This window comes from Lissotriton vulgaris, chromosome 8 (assembly GCF_964263255.1).
Source record: "Lissotriton vulgaris chromosome 8, aLisVul1.2, whole genome shotgun sequence".
NCBI lineage: Eukaryota > Metazoa > Chordata > Amphibia > Caudata > Salamandridae > Lissotriton > Lissotriton vulgaris.
The window spans coordinates 1,225,672,382-1,225,691,275 of NC_141696.1; the positions used below are offsets into that span (position 1 = coordinate 1,225,672,382).

Sequence of the window (18,894 nt, forward strand, 5' to 3'; positions counted from 1 at the left end):
AACCCAAAGACAGGAAAGAAGAAAGAGCAAGCAGAGCCCTGCACAGCCACCCTGTCAGCACAGACAGCCTCCCACTCCCGTGCCCCAGAGGCAAGGAACATGCGTAAAGTCATGGTACCCGTAGTAAACCTACCACCCTCATCCAGAGAGGGGACCAGTCCCAAGACAGACAGGGCCAACAACACTCCAAGCCACCCAACATAGAGGGCAACCACCCACAAGGGACAAGGCAAGACATGGCCCGATGACCCTTAATCAGGGGATGGCACTGGAAGGGAGGGGAGGACAGGGATAGAAGCAATCTCCCCCAAATCTGGAGTAGCCAGTGCAGCCAGTGCAGCCAGGCACCGGAACCCCATCCTCCAAGAACAAAGGAGGAATGAACCGACCCCAGATGGCGACACCCGTCAAGAACAAGGAAGGCACTCACAGGAGAAACAGCCCCCCACAGGAAGGCAAGTACCGAAGACTAACCCAAGGGTCCTCGCAGAGTAGTGGAGAAAGGTCGGGCCGTGAAGGAATCTGCGGTTAGAATTGTCTCTATCAGATACATCGTTAACGAAGGTAGGAAACTCGTACATCTGATAGAGACTACTATCCACAGATTCCTTCACGTAGAATAGATACCCTAGCAATACCCCCTGGGAAGGAGGGTCTGCGAAAGGACCTCACCAGAAAGAACCTAGTCCCTGCCAAGCAAGGGGAACCCCCACAAGCAGAACCCTACCGACCCCAAGGGGATGTAGGAGGGAAAAGAAGGCTGAAGAGGCTCGTACACTCACAGCAGAGAAACCAAAAGCAAGGGCGGAGAGGCCGAAGCATCCCACTCCCCCACAAGGCAACATAACATCCGCCCAAGACCAAGACAGGAAAAGCGGAAGAAGAAGCCTAGAGGGCCCAAGGAAACGAGGGAAAAGAAGGCGGACCCACACAAGATGGAGAGCAGCCTGCCAGCCAGAACAGCGCCGGCAGTCAAGCAGCCAGAAGCAAGAAGAAGAACAGCCCGAGGCCTCAGGAAGGACGAGTAGGCGGTGCCTGGCAAGGGAGAACACAAGAGCATCCCAGACCTCAGGACAGGAGCAGGGAAAGGAGGAAATGCCAGGGCACACTGAGTGGCCGCGCACACGACCTTAAGGAGCAAAAGCAACCTACACAAATGCCATGGAGAACAGGCACCGAAGGCGACCAGAACCCTCCAGCAGAGCACAAGCCATATGACCTAGGGTACGATAAGCCCCAAAATGGGAACATTCTTTGGAAGAACTTACTCAGCAGAGGAACGAACAAAAGAGCCACAAGGAAAAAAACACCCCTGCAAAAGGCTTGACAAGCAGCCCAAGCAAGCAGAAGGCCTAATCTCAGGGCAAAGTCTGCGCAACAATTCCAACACGTACACATAATCAACAACGGGGCCGTCCAGCAGCCAACAATGCCAAAGTCCCAAGAAGGACCAAACAGCCAGAAAACGCTTTCCAAAGGCAGAAAAACCGGCCTAAGAAGGCCCAGAATCAACCCGGCTCAGGAATCACTGAGGTGGGGACGGAGGATAAGGCGGAGGAGGAGGACGGTGCCCTGCCAAGAGCCTCTGGATGGCGGAGTCAGCCGGGGCATGGAACAACAGACTGCCATCAAACGGAAGATCAATGAGACGCTCCCGAATATTCTCAGGGAATACTCCATCCTGAAGCCAAGCAAGGCAATGGAGAGCGACCGAGGAAGCCATGGCCCAGCACAACACCTCTGAGATGTCCAGGGCGGAGCGGAGAATAAACCCCCGCAAGCTCCCGCCCATCCAACGCATTATGCCTTAAGTCCATTTGACCACCCTTCGGGGACGCCGCAGATCCCAGAGATTCAGCCGAGTCCCACAAACAAGAGGAGGCCCGAGCCAGCACACAAAAGGTGTTCAGAGCCCGCAGGGTGGCGCTGGTCGAGGCGAACATGTTGCGCCCTGTTACAATTGGAGCGGGTTGCGGCGCAGGAGAGATAGGTAATAGACGTGCTCTTGGTAACTTAGGCTTTATTGTGTCAAACAGTTGATCCGTACAGCTTTTACGGGCAGGGTATTTCCTTGGGGACCGGCTTCTACTCCTGGGTCTGTGGACGGTCTTTTCCTTCTTCCGTGTCCCTTCCGGTCTTCGGACAGGCGGTTCCTCCTCCTCCGAGTCCGTCCCGACTGTCGGAGTGGCTCTCCAGCGATCACCCAGTCCGAGGGAAGGAAAGAGAGAGAGACAGTGTCAGGGGCTGTACAACTTCGCACACGGTGTAGGGTAGGGGAAGTGAGGGGACTCCCAGTGCTCAGTTTAACGCGTGAACGGCAGTGAAGGGTGATTGACGAATCCCGTTAAACTATACGTCCCTCGGGGTTGTACCTAACGTACGCTGACCTCCTACCCAGCCCCTGAAACGATCACGTACCTGGAGGAGCCACGCACCTCCCCTGGGTGAGTGGCTGGGCGGCTCGTGGAAACGGTGGCCTCCTGGCTTTCCTCCGTCCTGGGCAGGCGCCGACTCTGCTCGCTTTTCATCTCCAGTCGTCCGACTCTCCACCTCTTCTCCGGCTCCTCGAGTCTCAAGGTCTTCCGAGTCGTCTCGCTCTATCTCCTTCTGATCGTCGCTCTTCCTCCGTTCTAATCCTTCCTCCTCCTTAATCTTCGTCCTCCTTCCTCTTTCGCCTTCCGTCCTCCAGGTGAACAAGCACACCTGAGAGGCTTCGGGTTCTCCTTTTGATGGGCAGGGCTGAAACGCTGACTCCTCCCACTCGGTGTTGTCCTCGCAGTTAAAGTGCCAGTCCACAGCGTTCGACTCAGTCCAGGTTGTCGCTGCTTCCTGTGGTTGAGACAGAGAGAGAGGAGGGGAGGGGGCAAAAGTTAAGTCGGACCTCCCCTGGTTCGTTCCCGGGTCGATGGGTAGACCCGCACCGATATCCTGCTGGCCCGACTGTACACCCCGTTACACACCTCCCCCCTAGGACGCTCCCGATCGGGGAGCGGATGGCGAGACAGGAAGTCCGCATTAATGTTCTCAGTCCCCTTTTTATGGTGCACTGTAAACGAAAACGGCTGGAGCGCCAGGAACCAGCGCATGACCCTGGCATTGTTGGACTTATTCCTAGACATCCATAAAAGGGGAGCGTGGTCAGTGTACAGGTGGAACGGTCGGCCCTCGAGGTAGTAGGCCAGTTTCTCAATAGCCCATCGGACAGCTAAACACTCCTTTTCGATAGTAGCATATTTCAATTCTCTGGGGAAGAGTTTTCGGCTGACATAAACTACAGGGTGCTCCAGCCCGTCCTTGCCTATCTGTGACAGAACGGCGCCTATGCCGTATTCTGAGGCATCGGTATGGAGGAGAAAGGGGACAGAAAAATCTGGGGAGGCAAGGACAGGGGTCGTGGTAATGATGCGTTTCAGGTGGGAGAAGGCATCGGTCATGCACTCAGTGGGCTTAATGGGAGTGTTGGATTTCCCTGTATGGCGTAGGGCGTCTGTAAGGGGGGCGGCAATGTCTGCAAAGAGAGGAATGAACCTTCTGTAATACCCCACCAAGCCTAGGAAGGCCCTCATCTCTTTCCTGGTGGAGGGGAAAGGGGTGTCCGCTATAGCCCTGACTTTCTCAATCTGGGGCTCAATCATGCCATGTCCCAATACATATCCGAGGTACTTCACCTTCTGGTAGGCCAGTCTCGATTTCTTGGAGTTTACTCTTAGTCCGGCTTTCTCTAGTTCTTGAAACACCAGATGGATGTGTAGCAAATGTTCGTCCCAGGTCTTGCTGTGGATGACTATATCGTCTAAGTAGGCTGATGCCATGGAAGCTACAGGGGCGAGAACGGTGTTCATCAGTCTCTGAAAGGTGGCGGGAGCCCCGTGTAGCCCGAACGGGAGGACTGTAAATTCATAATGCCCTTCGTGGGTGCTGAAGGCGGTCTTTTTCTTGTCCTCCTCCCGTAATGGCACCTGCCAATATCCTTTTGTAAGGTCCAGTGTCGTGATATACCGGGCTTCACCAAGGCGTTCTATGAGTTCATCCACTCGTGGAATCGGGTAGGCGTCAAATTCCGAAATCTCATTGAGGGCTCGAAAGTCCATACAAAAACGCCGACTACCGTCCGGCTTTGGAATCATGACGATCGGACTAGACCACTGGCTGGTGGACGGTCTTATAACCCCTAGTCCCAACATGTCCTGTACTTCTTTCTTTATGGCATGTCTTCGGGCTTCGGGAACTCGGTAAGGTTTGATGTTAATGACTTTTCCGGGAGGAGTGTTTATCCGATGTTCGGCCAGGTGGGTCAGTCCGGGCTGGTCTGAGAACAGTCCCTCATGCCGGTGGAGGACGGTTTGAATATCCTTCCTTTGTGCTTGGGTTAACTCCTCATTGATGTTCCGTTGGTCTTGAGTGGAAGGAGACGTATTACTGCCAGTCAGGACTCGTACGTCGGATGCGGGCGGAGCTCCCAACCATTTTTTTAGGGAGTTGATGTGGTAGGTTTGCGTTTTTCGGGGTCCGATTTGTAGCTCATAGGTAGTTTTTCCAATGGTACGTACGACTTGAAAAGGTCCTGTCCAACTGGCACGGAACTTCTGAGTGGGTGAGGGCAACAATACGAGAGCCCATTCCCCTATCTTCAACTGTCTCCACTTCTTGCCTTTATCGTAGCATAGTTTTTGTTTCTGCTGACTGTTCCCCATGTTCGCATAGGCCAGGTCTCGGAGCTTTCCTAGTTTGGATTTAAGGCTCCGGGCATAGTCCAGGGTGGCTGCGGTTTCTTCTGGAACCTCGTTCTCCCACGCTTCCCTTGTCATCTCCATCAGGGAGCGGGGTTGTCGACCATACAAAAGCTCAAACGATGACACGCCGAGACTGCTTTGGCGTTGCCCTCTTATCACATATAGAGCCAAGGGAAGTATCTGGTCCCATTCACTCCCATTCACTTCCATCATTTTCCTCAATGTTGTCTTCAAGGTGCGGTTATAGCGCTCTACGAGGCCATCCGTCTGCGGATGGTAGGCGGAGGTCCTGATTTGGTGCACGTCCAGACACTTGCACACTTCTTTCATCAGCCGTGATACGAACGGGGTCCCCTGATCCGTTAGTAATTCCTTTGGGAATCCCACACGGCTAAATAGTTCGATCATTCTGTCCGCGACTTGTTTCGTCGTGGTAGCCGTGAGGGGGAAAGCCTCGGGGAACCTCGTGGCATAATCCACCAGAACTAGTACATACTGGTGTCCTTTTCGAGTTTTTGGTAATGGTCCGATGATGTCCATACCGACCCGTTCAAACGGTTTCCCGATAATGGGGAGAGGTTGGAGAGGCACTGCCGGTGGTCTGGTCATGTTCATGGTTTGGCATATGGTGCACTCCTGGCAATAGCGTTGAGCGTCCTTATATATACCGGACCAGTAAAAAAAACGTAAGATCAGCTGCGTGGTCTTTTCGCTCCCGGTGTGCCCAGCTACTAGATGGGTGTGGGCGAAAAAGAGAATTTGTTCTCGGTAAGATACCGGCACCAAAAGTTGCTCGGGTTCGTCCTCCTTAGCCTGCCGGTATAGTAGCTCTTTGGAGATGAGAAAACGGGGGTATCCGGGGTAAGGGTCGTCCATCTCACGGTGGGCCTGCTCCCAGGCATTAAGGAGGGTGGTGTCATTGATTTGTGCAAATTTGAAACTCCGGTCCATTACCCAGGGTTCAGGTGTCAAAAGGGCCGGCTTCACTGACTGCCTGCTGGGTTCCCCTGTTCCCAGACTCTGCCTGAACCAGTGAAGAAAACGTGGATTGTCAGTACCTATGATCAACGGCTCAGGGAGGGTATTGAGAACACCTACTCTCACTCGCTGTGGGGGCCCTCCCTTGGGGACTATGGGAATTAGGGCAAGGGGGTATGTCCTAACATCCCCATGTACACATCTTATTGCCACGTTTTGGTTCTCGAGGTATTGAGACCTTAGCACATGAGGGGTCTGAATAACAGACTGCCTGCACCCTGAGTCTAAGAGAGCCTGAATGACCGCTCCGTTCACCTGCACACTCACCCTATAAGTGCTCCCCACCTCCGCGGAGTAAAGCACGGTCCGTGGCAGGTATCCCACCTCCATCGGGTCCTCTTGGGTTTTCTTCGTGGGGCAGAACCGGGCGATGTGGCCCCAGTTCCCACAATCAAAGCATTGGGGTCCAGAGCTAGATGGACCCTCAGGTTTCCAGCTACGGGGCTTCGGAGGGTCGACGGGTCTCTGGACGGGGCGTCTCTCGGGTTTCATGGGCGGCTTTGGGTGGCGCTCACTTTCCCACCCTGTGGAGCGGGGTTGGGCTCTGGAAAAGGTAGTGGCCATCTCCACGGCTTCCGCAGTCGTCAGATTGTGGTGTTGGCGCAGCCAACGCTGCGTCGCATAGGGAAGGGCTTCCAGGAATTGTTCGAGATATATACGGTCCATAATCTCGGTCTTGGTGCTAGTGTTAGGGGTCAGCCATTTATCGGCGGCCATTTTCAGTCTCACGAATAGGGTTTTAGGGGTCTCTCCTGGGGTGCCCCGTTCTTTCCGAAATCGTATCCGGTAGGCCTCAGTGTCCAATCCTAGGTGATCGAGAATTATCTTTTTTATCTCTTGGTAGGACGTATCCCCGTTAGGATTAGCGACCTGGTAGGCGGCTTGGGCCTCCCCTGAAAGTAGGGGTGCCAAGAAGAAGGGCCATTTGCTGATGGGCCAGCCACAGGCCCTTGCGGCCCTTTCAAAGTTTAGCAAGAAAGCATCTGGGTCGTCTCCGGTATGATACTTCTGTAGAGCCACTGCAGAGGATCCATGGGGGATGGTTCCTTCACCTCTAGTACCCCCGGTGGCGACGGGATCTACCCAGGGCTGTTGAGACTCCTCTCGGGCGGCTAGGGCTTTCTTTAGGATCTCCCGGTCAGTCTGGGCTGAAGTCAGTTGCTGTTCCGCCACCCAGCCGAGCTTCTCCTGTCCTTTCACGAGCTCTTGAAGTATGGTTTCCATCTCTGTGTCGAGATTTAGCCTGCCCGCATTCTCCACCACTGTTACAATTGGAGCGGGTTGCGGCGCAGGAGAGATAGGTAATAGACGTGCTCTTGGTAACTTAGGCTTTATTGTGTCAAACAGTTGATCCGTACAGCTTTTACGGGCAGGGTATTTCCTTGGGGACCGGCTTCTACTCCTGGGTCTGTGGACGGTCTTTTCCTTCTTCCGTGTCCCTTCCGGTCTTCGGACAGGCGGTTCCTCCTCCTCCGAGTCCGTCCCGACTGTCGGAGTGGCTCTCCAGCGATCACCCAGTCCGAGTTAAGGAAAGAGAGAGAGACAGTGTCAGGGGCTGTACAACTTCGCACACGGTGTAGGGTAGGGGAAGTGAGGGGACTCCCAGTGCTCAGTTTAACGCGTGAACGGCAGTGAAGGGTGATTGACGAATCCCGTTAAACTATACGTCCCTCGGGGTTGTACCTAACGTACGCTGACCTCCTACCCAGCCCCTGAAACGATCACGTACCTGGAGGAGCCACGCACCTCCCCTGGGTGAGTGGCTGGGCGGCTCGTGGAAACGGTGGCCTCCTGGCTTTCCTCCGTCCTGGGCAGGCGCCGACTCTGCTCGCTTTTCGTCTCCAGTCGTCCGACTCTCCACCTCTTCTCCGGCTCCTCGAGTCTCAAGGTCTTCCGAGTCGTCTCGCTCTATCTCCTTCTGATCGTCGCTCTTCCTCCGTTCTAATCCTTCCTCCTCCTTAATCTTCGTCCTCCTTCCTCTTTCGCCTTCCGTCCTCCAGGTGAACAAGCACACCTGAGAGGCTTCGGGTTCTCCTTTTGATGGGCAGGGCTGAAACGCTGACTCCTCCCACTCGGTGTTGTCCTCGCAGTTAAAGTGCCAGTCCACAGCGTTCGACTCAGTCCAGGTTGTCGCTGCTTCCTGTGGTTGAGACAGAGAGAAAGGAGGGGAGGGGGCAAAAGTTAAGTCGGACCTCCCCTGGTTCGTTCCCGGGTCGATGGGTAGACCCGCACCGATATCCTGCTGGCCCCGACTGTACACCCCGTTACACGCCCCCAAGTGTCCAGTCAGCGGGCCTCAAGACGGCGGAGTCAACAGGGGCGGCAGGGAGGGAACAGCGGTCCGCAAAAGAGGACTGGAGGCCGAGGGGTGGAGGAAAAGGCACGCCGGGTCAAGCCGCGTCGGGAGATGCCGGTGCAGAAGATGCTGAGGCACTGGGTCCCCTGAGGCAGGACGCCTCCAAGCCCCTGTCAAGGAAGAAAGGAGGGAACCTTCAAAGGGGAGCAAGATCTCCCTCCCACCAGAGCCCTGGTGGAGGACCTCCAATAGATTGCCCACCGGAAAATGAGCCACCGGGTCACCCATACGCAGGATGCCCACAGCCGTGGACACCGCGTAAGCGAAGGCCACACCCGCCTCCATAGGGCCCCGCAGCGGGGAAAGCAGCTCCTCTATGGGTGACTGCTGCAAACTATGGCGTCCGTCTCTGAGGCCAAGCGGGGCGGGCAAGGGCCAGACCTGGAAGTCAGAAGGAGCCGTCGAATGAGGGACCTGCTGCCCTTCCGACGAACACCTCTGCCTCAGAAAGGACGGGGAGACGCCCTTTGACGTCGGTGAAAAATACACCATACAGCGACCAGTCTCCGGGGAGGATGACACCAATATACAGGCTGCCTCCGGAGAAGAAGGAGAGCCCGAAGACGAATCTTCGGAACGCCCCCTGGGCGGAGCCATAGAGTCCGCTGCCTGAGGCGGAGTGCCGGCACCATCCGGTGTCGCCGGACAAGGTTCCTCCCAGTCGCCCCGCGCTGGGGACCGGAGCAGGGCTGGAGCTGAACAGGCTCCGGGACGGTGCCGGAACGGCGCCGACCCGACCTCCTCGAGGTAGCCATCGCGTGGGGAAACGAGACGGGCCTGGGGAGTGACACGAAGCCCTCCGCGGCCCAGAATGAGGCGTAGATTGCTCGGCAACCCATGAGGCAGATCCAGGGACTCCACCTCCAAATTGCCCCCCGTCGAGGTGGCCGCCTGCAGGGAAGGACGAGAGGGGCACGGAGAGTGGCGAGGGGTCCTCACCCGGCCTCGACCCGGAGCGGGGTGAGGTGGGTTCGCCGACCCCTGTGGCTCTGCAAGGTCCAGCTGCTGCCAGCACCGTAGCGGCGTCATCCAGACTTTAGACAGGACCACCCTGTCAAGGGACCGAGAGTGGTGTCAAGTAGTGTCAATAATAAAGTGCTTCTTGCATAGCCTTAATTAGGTACTCCCACTGCAGAGACTGGTTTGCTATGCCAATGCTTGTTTGGGATTGCAACTACAAAAACATACAGGTTTGTCTACTAGATTGTGTTTATGGTAATCTATGTACACTTAGGAAGCTCATTAATTTACAATGTCATGCTAATATGGTGCAAAAGACAGGATATTAAAACTGACTATCCCCAAGGTTGCTGGTATTGGCCACAACGTCATTATTGCTATAGCTCTCCAGAAGGCTACAGATGAAGGGTCAGCCCTTGTAGGATGAGCATGAATTACTTTAGGAACAGGTGGTGGTTTTTAATGACCATTTGCTGCAAGTGATGCCACTGCAAAACTGGGCAAAACCCCAACACTAGCAATAAATGTATGGTAGAACAGGATAATGCTCACTGGTCACAAAGGTATGCCCAGCTTCAACATAATATAACTTCCTCAACCAACCTAAAATGTGCATTCCTTTCAATAAGCACTTTCACCAGGAATTATCGAGATAGCACCATTTGTCAAAAAGTATTAACTGTATTTTAGAAAAACAGCAGAGCAACAAAGACAGAATAATGAAGAAAAAACATTTTAAATGATAAAACTTCGATATTCTAGAAACAGAATATACTTACTTTGACCAACGTTTCAGGAGAAACTTCATCATCTGGAACCCAGAGCTTAGCTGTCTTTTTCCCAGGAAGCTACATAAAGGTTTCACAAAATATTGTGTCATTTACATTCAATACAGACCACACAGAAATAACATCAATTAACGTCTCTAACAACACCGAAATAGTGATAAAATAAAAGCTCTGTACAAAGGTTTTTTTTTAGACAAAGCTTAACATTCAAGAATTAATATTGTACAGAAGATTTTAACTGAAATACAACAGTTAACAAATTTATTTCTGCCCAAGAGATGCAAAAGACAATCTAATTAGATGTTCTTCAAATATAAATTGGGAATACTACATTGTGCCACAAGAATGTTTGGATTTTGAGAATGCATACAAAGCAAGCAATAAGGACTATCTGCATCAACTCAAAACATTACAGAAACAGCAGGAAGACAAGTTAGAAGAACAACACTAAAGTAGTCAGTAAAGAAGATGCACTTGCATTTAGTAGTAAGCTCAGTCCAAGATGTAGCCATTTTGAGTGTGCTTGAGAAAGAACAAAAAGTTCCATTCCCAGCAGACATTTTAGAGTGACGCAAGACAGGCGCCAGCCACCACGAGGCCAGTCACCACCAACAACCTGGAGCTGGCCGTCCGGAACTTCTGACTGGATTTCCAACAGCGCCGACACAATCGCCCCCATGAAATCGTCCAGCACCAACAAGCATGCCAGCTGGTTTACCCCCGAACTCCGGGCAATCAAATGTGAGTGCAAGAAGCTTGAGGAGACAATGGTGCTCCAGCAGGAATCCCACGGACCTCACCACCTTCAAATCGGCCTGCAGAAACTACCCTCATTGCCTCAAAGAATGCATAACAAACCACTTGTAAGCAAGCTCCAATCCCACCAAGGCACTCTTCAGCATAGTCAGAGTTCTCCTGCCCGTCAGTCCCAGAGAACACGATTTGCACTTCCCAAGCCCCCTGCGACACCCTAGCCGCCTATTTCTACAAAAAGATATCTGACATCAACTGCAACTTCAACCCACAGACTTCAGCCACCTTCAACACCCATGAACATCACCAACGCCAACTGCTCACCGAATGGAAACCTCTGCCCCCACCACATTTTCAACCTGGGACAGAAGGAAATCAGCGGTACATGCACCAACATCCTTAATGCATTCATCAACACGCCCACCGTCCCACACACATGGAAACATGAGGAGGTTGTTAAACCCCTTCTGAAAAAGCCTGCCGCCGACCACAGCAAACTCAAGATTTACCGCCCCATCTCGCTACTCCCTTTCCCCGCCAAGGTCCTGAAAAAGCAATCAATAGCTTGCACACCAAACACCTAGAAGGAAACAACCAGCTTGACATCTCCCAATCCGGATTTCAATCCAACCACAGCACCAAGACCACCTTGATCGCCGCAACAGAGGACATCAGAACCCTCCTCGGCTGAGGTGAGAGAACAGCCATGATCCTCCTTGACCTCTCAGTGGCCTTCGACACCGTATCCCACCTCATCACAAGACTCCACCAAATCAGCATTCAAGAAAACGCTCTTCCTCACAGGATGCACCCAGAGAATCTGCCTACTGTCCTTAACCTACGAACCCAAGAGCAACATCTGCGGCGTTGCAAAAGGATCCTCCTTCAGTCCCACGTTGTTCAATACCTACAATTCTCCACTGCCAACATTGTACACTCCCACGGACTCCACATCATCCCCTACACTGATGACACCCAACTCATCATCTCTCTCTCTCTCACCGAGGACCCAGACCAAGATCCAGCTCTTGGAACGCCATGACCAATGTTGCCGACTGGATGAGGTCCAACTGCCTGAAGCTGAGCGGGAGGAACATTTCGCCACTGGACATCAACTGGTGGCCCACCGAACTCGGACCTGCACCAACTCCTATGTACCAAGTCTGCAACCTCTGCATCTTCCCGGACAGCAAACTCACCATGAAGCGCCAGGTCAATGCAGTATCCTCCGCCTGCTTCCACACCCTTAGCATACTTCAAAAGATCCTTAGTTAAATCTCCATGACACCAGGAAAACAGTCACACAAGCCTCGTCACCAGCTGACTGGAGTACGGAAAGGCACTGTATGCCAGAACCACCACCCAACTCCTTGAACGACTACAGACTATAGAGAACAAAGCAGCCAGACTCATCCTCAAACTCTCCACTCGGATAAGCATGGATAAAACTACAACACAAGTGATTACATCCATGTAATGAGTGAAAAATCACAATATCTAGGTCTTCTGGGTATGAACTTAGTTGTGTGATTCTGTAAACTGATTGTAGAACAGATTATAGGAGGAATTAATCAGGCTCTACAATGACAATGACACCTTTGTACTGTAGTAATAGATTTGTAAATCTTGGTGCAATAGTATACGTATTCCAAACAACATGCATTACTCTGCCACATTTGTTTTTTTAGGCATGGCATAAATATTTATAGACATATACACATAGTCTGGGTAAAAAAGAGCAGCTCTCTACCTAAAGACAGGAACTACCCAGAGTTCCTACCTGGCTCTTTCCATAATTTATGCAGATAGATTCATCCGAGAGGGGATTATTAAAGAGCAACCAAGTAATATGGCCCCATATTGTCATCAATGAGTTATGGGGACAAGGAGATAAACAATGAGGCTAGAAGCATAGTATTTTGTAAATGCAACCAGGACCGTAACATGCTACCATATAGCGCATTACACAAATGCCTAGTATGTGTTTTGATATAACATATTTAGTTTGGCACACTAAGCAAGAACACAATATTTTAACCAAACACAGAAATGTGTAATGAAAACAGCAAGTTAAACACTGGACTATATCAAGTTAAGATTACATAATTTCTGGTAACATTTGCTTTCATACAAACACATTCTTGCTATAGAAACCAGAGACTGGTAAAGTGAATTTCAGCGAGACCAGGCTAATGATGGCCTCTAAAGACAATTTAAATGTTCAGCTTGCATGAATACACAATTAAACGACAGACAGTGGATATGTTCAGAAATAGTCACAGCAAATGTCAGCACGTAAGAGTCAATAAAAGGTCCCAAGTGAAATTAGGATGTTCAGCTTACGTGAATAGTCTGTTGATTAAACAAAGGGCGGTGGTCAAGTTCGGGGATAGTTGAGGCTACTACTGGCAAGGAGAGTAAACAATGGTCCCCAACTGCCTTTATAATGTTCATGCTTTACTAGGCTTTTACAAATAAGATAAAAATGAAATAATAGGCAATAGCTAAGCTCACAGATGTCAGAGCTTCTCTGTCATCAACACAAAGAAGGGGAGAGGGCCATTACTGTTTAAACTCCACTACCGCAGGCCCCAAGCACAATCAAATGTTCACACACAAGGGGTATGTAGAGTACACACTAAACATAACCAAGAAACATTTCTCAGTTTGGAAAAACTGCCCTCACTCACATACCGAAGTATGTGACATGCTTCATCATAGGGCCTGCTACAAACGCCCTGGTGTAGCCACATCCAGGGCGGAGCATTAGGGAGGGGGAAAAAAATAATAAATTCCACACTACAAGACGTACAACCAGATAATGTCAATACATACAACGAGTAACACAAATGAGATGCGAAGCGTGTGCAAAACACCCCGTGGCTGGAACTGATAGTGCGACAAAAAAGTGCAGTATAGGGAAGTGATTAAAACTGATTAAGGGTGCCAATAGAAATAATTACTTTATTGAACACAATTAGGTACCCCTACCAGGATTAAAAGTAAGAAAAGGATGGGAAATGTCTTGTCGAGAAAGTGAAGTTCCTCAAGACTTCCCTCCTACCACTGCTGAAGTCAACATGTTTCGACCGCTGGAATTGTGCCTAGAAAGGTCACCCCGGTCTTCGTCAGGACTGTCGCGATCAGTGCCACTGTTAGCCCTTCCGTAATTAGGTCAAAGGGCCCTCAGAGGAGAGTAGGTCATCAAGATCCATACTCTTCCAAGTCTTCTAACTGATAAGTGGAGGCTGATCCCAGTAATGCGGGAAAACATTCACTGAAAAGGAGCAGAGAGTTCATAGAAACACAAATTCTTCCCATCACTCACTCTCCAAGCCCCTATAAATATACAGCATCTCTGTCGGCAGTATTACTCTAAATGTATTACAAAATGCTCATACAACTAAGGCAGTAACAATGTATCTGCTCTGTTAATGCCCGGGTTCTAGACTCCATTCCCTCTGGATTCTAAAGTATCAATCACTTGTTCACCAATGGTGACGATTTATAGTATTCTTGTAAAAGGGCAGCACACTGCATGCTACCAAACCCACTCGGTGTACCCCCGTGACCAACCACACACCCATACACATAAACCACTCTCTCAAAGGATGCGAGTTCTATCTAGCCCCAGGTAAGGCAGGTAACCCACTCATAGTTCAAACTCACCGAGTTTATGAAATTCACAAACCCGAACTGGTGTCCGCCAGGAGGGTCTCCCTGAGAACACAATCTGCAAGAGAGTCAAGCGAGAGGCTTCTGTGTCTCATAAGTTTAGAATCTCCCATCAGAGACTCGTCAGCGGTACTGCAACCGCCCGTGAGAGCAGCCAAAAAGATAAAATTTTTGCCCCTTCTCCAACCGCCTTACCGTTCTGCGGGTTAGCCCTGCCAAAAGGGGAGGGTTGGGATACCCTACTGGAACTTAAGAAAACACAGGTCAAAACCATCTTACATGGGGCTATCCTTACAGAATACTTACGGGTAAATGCAACCCAGATGGGCCTCCTAGTGACTAATGAACCGCTCATTTTCTTGGAAGATGAAGAATTCAGACGCGATTGGGCATTAGTGTCTTGGAAATGTACCAGGGATTGGCTGGTTCTAATTATCCGGACAGCCAAACGGCTAGCTGATGCTCTCCTAATTAAAATACAGGCAACTGAAGCAGGATTACAAGCAGATATTGTAATGACAACGTTTGATCACAAACTAGAACAAATCAATACTGAACTTGCGGAATATAGGGACCATCTTATCCACTCGAAGATCTCAAAACTTCAGAAGGACCTGGAGAACTTCACTAGAGAGAAGGCATACCCATACACGTCCACTGAATATACCAAACAGAAAATGGCAGAGGGTAACAGAAGTAACCAACAAGGCCGTCCTCTCCAATATACCACCAGTAGCTCCAGCGAGGGCAGTGATAATGAGTACCAACCCAAGAGGAGAGGGAGAGGGCGCGGCAATTGGCGTGGCCCAAGACCCCCATTTTTCCAACCGCGTTTCCATCAGTACCCTAATCAAGCCTATAACTGGCCAATGATGGGCTACCAACCTCCTGTACCTTTCCAGAACTAACCTTATGTGAATCAAAGGCTCCAAAATCCTGAATTCCAGAACACCCAATTCCAAAATTACCAGCGGCCTTTTTTAGCGAGAGGCCGGGGCAAGGGACGCGGCAAACAGAAGACACCCACGCGGGTGAACTGGTCAGACCAGGACCAAGAAATCACCCAACGGGTAACCAGGAGCATGGCACAAGGAATCGTGCCGAGCACGAGCCGCGACCCTCTTCAGTGGTTAACCTGTCTTCCCACCCTTTATCCCAAATCCAGGAACAAGTTCTGAATAAAGGCTTGGGCTTTGTCCCAACCAATCACCCAAACCTGTACAAACTCCGACAGGACTTTGCTATATTCTTCCGCAATTTGAGATTGAGGGTGTTTTTGAGGATCGGGACCCTAAGGAGGGACATAAGGGTGATACACCATTCCGCCCTCAATCGACCTTCACGCCACAATTGGCTGTACTCCCTCCACAGATTGCAGCTTTTGAGGAAGCAGTGGTCCATGATTTAGAAACATCCAACCTTACACAATTGAGTCATTTCTCCAATCTTTCCAACTGCGAGAGAAAGGTACTCAAGGACTTGGGGAATAATAAGGAAATTATTCTGAAGCCCGCAGATAAGGGTGGTGCCACTGTAATTAAGGATATAAAGGCCTACCGACAAGAATGTACCCGGCTCGTAGCGGATTCTAGAACTTACAAAAAACTCAGAGAAGACCCCACGGAGGAGATCACGAAGGAAATTGAACGGCGCTCTTGGAAGTTTCGGAGGCAATTAAGGAGGTACTGGATTCAGGAGGCAAAGCGATGCTTGTGATGCTCGATCTGTCGGCGGCCTTCGACACCGTCCCCCATGAGGGTCTCCTCGCCAGACTTTATGAGATCGGTCTGAGGGGGGACGGTGTTCAGCTGGTTTAGATCTTTTTTGGCCGGCCGTCGACAAACGGTCTGGGCCTCTTCCTCCTCTGCCGAGATGCCGTCATTGGGAGTTGGAGTCCCGCAAGGTTCAGTGTTGAGCCCGACGCTCTAACATCTTTATGACCCCTCTGGCGGCACTGGCGGAATCTTTCGGGGCCCAGATCATTTCCTACGCCGATGATACCCAGCTCCTCTTTACGTGCGGGAAGGGAGCAGATTTTGACGGAGAGAGTATCCGCGGTTGCCTTGGGGCTGTTTTTAACTGTTTCCAGCTTAACAGCCTCAAGTGTAACTCGGATAAATCAGAGCTACTCTTCTTCGGCTGCAAATCGGATCCAGATTGGCAGGAATGGTGGCCTGCCAATATGTTCCCTCCAGCAGGCTCTTCCCAGCTAGCCAAGAATCTGGGGATCAAGATCGATAATGGTCTGACTTTGAGATCCCAGATCCTGGGCCTCACTGGTACTTGCTTTGGCCTCCTTAGGATGCTCCGCAAGTTTCTTCCTCTGCTTCCGGAGGATCACAGGAAGATCACGGTTCAGGCCATAATTGGCTCGAGAATGGACTATTCGAACGTCATTTATCTCGGCTTGCCGGAGTATCTTCTGCAACGACTGCAGGTGGTCCAGAATTCGGCAGCACGGGCCATTTTTGGACTACCCGGACGAGCTAGAACCTCGGGCCTCCTACAGTCACTTCATTGGCTGCCCATCCGGAAGCGGATAGTTTTTAAGGCCTTGACCTTGGCCCATAAGGCCCTACACGCTTCTGGAGCAAAATATCTCCAAAAGAGGCTAGCTTTCTATCGCCCTGCCCGTTCCCTGAGATCTGAGTCTCTGTTTCTCACCGTGGTCCCTCGTATAAAAAGGGCACGTACAGGGGGCCGGTCCTTCAGATTGCTGGCACCGCAGCTTTGGAATACTTTACCAGTGACATTGCGCAGCACCTCCAATTTGTTGGCTTTCAGGAAGGGCCTGAAAACCTGGCTTTTTACTCTTTAGATAGGAGTCTTGACTTTTGTTCATGGTCTCTTATTCTCTGCTATTTTTCCTTGTTATGTTTTGGTACAGGTCTGCAATAAAGCGCTGGGACACTCTTTGAGTAGCCGTGCGCTATACAAGACAAATTTAACATAACATAACATAACAATTGCTAGCATGGTGGAAGAGGCAAGAAGCAATGACTGGATCACGGATAAGGAAGCAGAGTTCCTTGTGAATAAACAATCCCCTATTTCTATTGTCTTCCGAAGATCCACAAAACAGCGAGACCCCATCCCGGTAGACCTATTGTCTCCGGGATGGGGTCTTTGCTGGAGCCTCTCTCGCAATTCTGCGACTTCTTTCTCAAACCAATGGTACAACGGTTACCTACCTACCTGAGGGATACCCTGGACATTCTGAATCTGTTGAAGGATATACCATTCGATCCGGACAATGAGTTCTTGATAGGGCTCGATTTCGAGGCCCTACATACGAACATTCCACAGTTGGAAACTCTCAGGGTACTGGAAACATTACTCTTTGAAAGCGATCGGCCGTACGAAACCCCACAGACATTCATCTTGCATTTGGCTGAGATAGCTCTCACTAAAAACTTTTTGGAGTTTGAAGGGGGGCTATATCTCCAAACCCATGGCACTTCCATGGGGAGTGTTTTTGCCCCTAGCCTAGCGGGACTTTATGTAGGGGCTTTTGAAGAACTGACAGTGTTGCATACCAATGGACCATGGGCTAATAATCTGAGGCTGTGGAGACGTTATATTGATGATGTCTTAGTGATCTGGAGGGGCGAGAGAACATCTGTTGACCTATTCCTTGATTGGCTCAATGCCTAGAATCCGTTCCTCCATTTCACTTCGACCATCACTAAGACCAATTTACCATTCTTGGGCTTAGTCATTGAACCATGCGGCGGGATTTTGAAAACAAAGGTATTTCACAAACCTACTGATAAGAACGCTTTGCTGTCATTCGAGAGCTTCCATCCACACTCCCAACGGGAGAATTTGCCAGTCGGCCAATTTTTTTGAATTCGCCGGAATTGCTCTGAAAAAACTGACTTTATCGTGGAATCAGAAGCTCAAACACTGAAACTACAACAGAGAGGATACCCGACACGGGTTATCAAAAGAGCTAGAAAAAGAGCATTAAATGCAAACCGCGATTCGCTGCTCTCTAAGAACATGAGACCCCAAACCAAGAAACCGGTGTTTGTATCGACCTTCAATACCGCATCACATCAAATCAAACGTTTGGTTTTGAAGAATTGGAAGATACTAAACACGGGGGCATGAGCATAGACACCTCTCTTTTCTTTCAGACTGAGTCAAAACCTGAAAGATCTCCTTATACATACTAGACCCAGGGACCTGGGGGTAACAAGAGAGACGACTACAATGGTAGTGGAGAAGTATGGCTCACTGGTTAGAGGAGGCAGACACTGAAGCAGAGGTCAGACTCGGGACCAGGGTTCAATTCCCGACGCGGCAGGGTCTTGAGCCCAAATGTCCATGGACTCGATAATTCTCGCTTCGGTGCCTAACCGAATCACGGGTTCACACTCTGCAACTCTGGGCATTAGCTTGCTTAATCTCCACTACGGCCCCCCGCGGCGGGATGCCTGGCTTTCACCTTGGGGATGCCCAGTACAGGTTATCTCACAGGGAAAAAGCCAGGACGGGTTCCCAAAGCAAGTGCCGAGATGCCTCAGGATGATTCGAGCGCTATAAAAGAAGACATAACATAACATAGGCTTACCAAAATTGATGGGAC

General features: G+C 50.7%; 1 protein-coding gene across 3 annotated transcripts in view; it reads right to left on the minus strand.

Annotated features, from left to right (window-relative positions):
• Nucleotides 1-18,894, minus strand: part of PDS5B (PDS5 cohesin associated factor B) — a 772,490-nt gene that overhangs the window by 258,655 nt on the left and 494,941 nt on the right. For all 3 annotated transcript variants that reach the window (XM_086935125.1, XM_086935124.1, XM_086935126.1), the window contains exon 22: nt 9,867-9,935. In XM_086935125.1, coding sequence (XP_086791251.1) covers nt 9,867-9,935 — 69 coding nt within the window. The remainder of the gene's footprint in view (nt 1-9,866; nt 9,936-18,894) is intronic.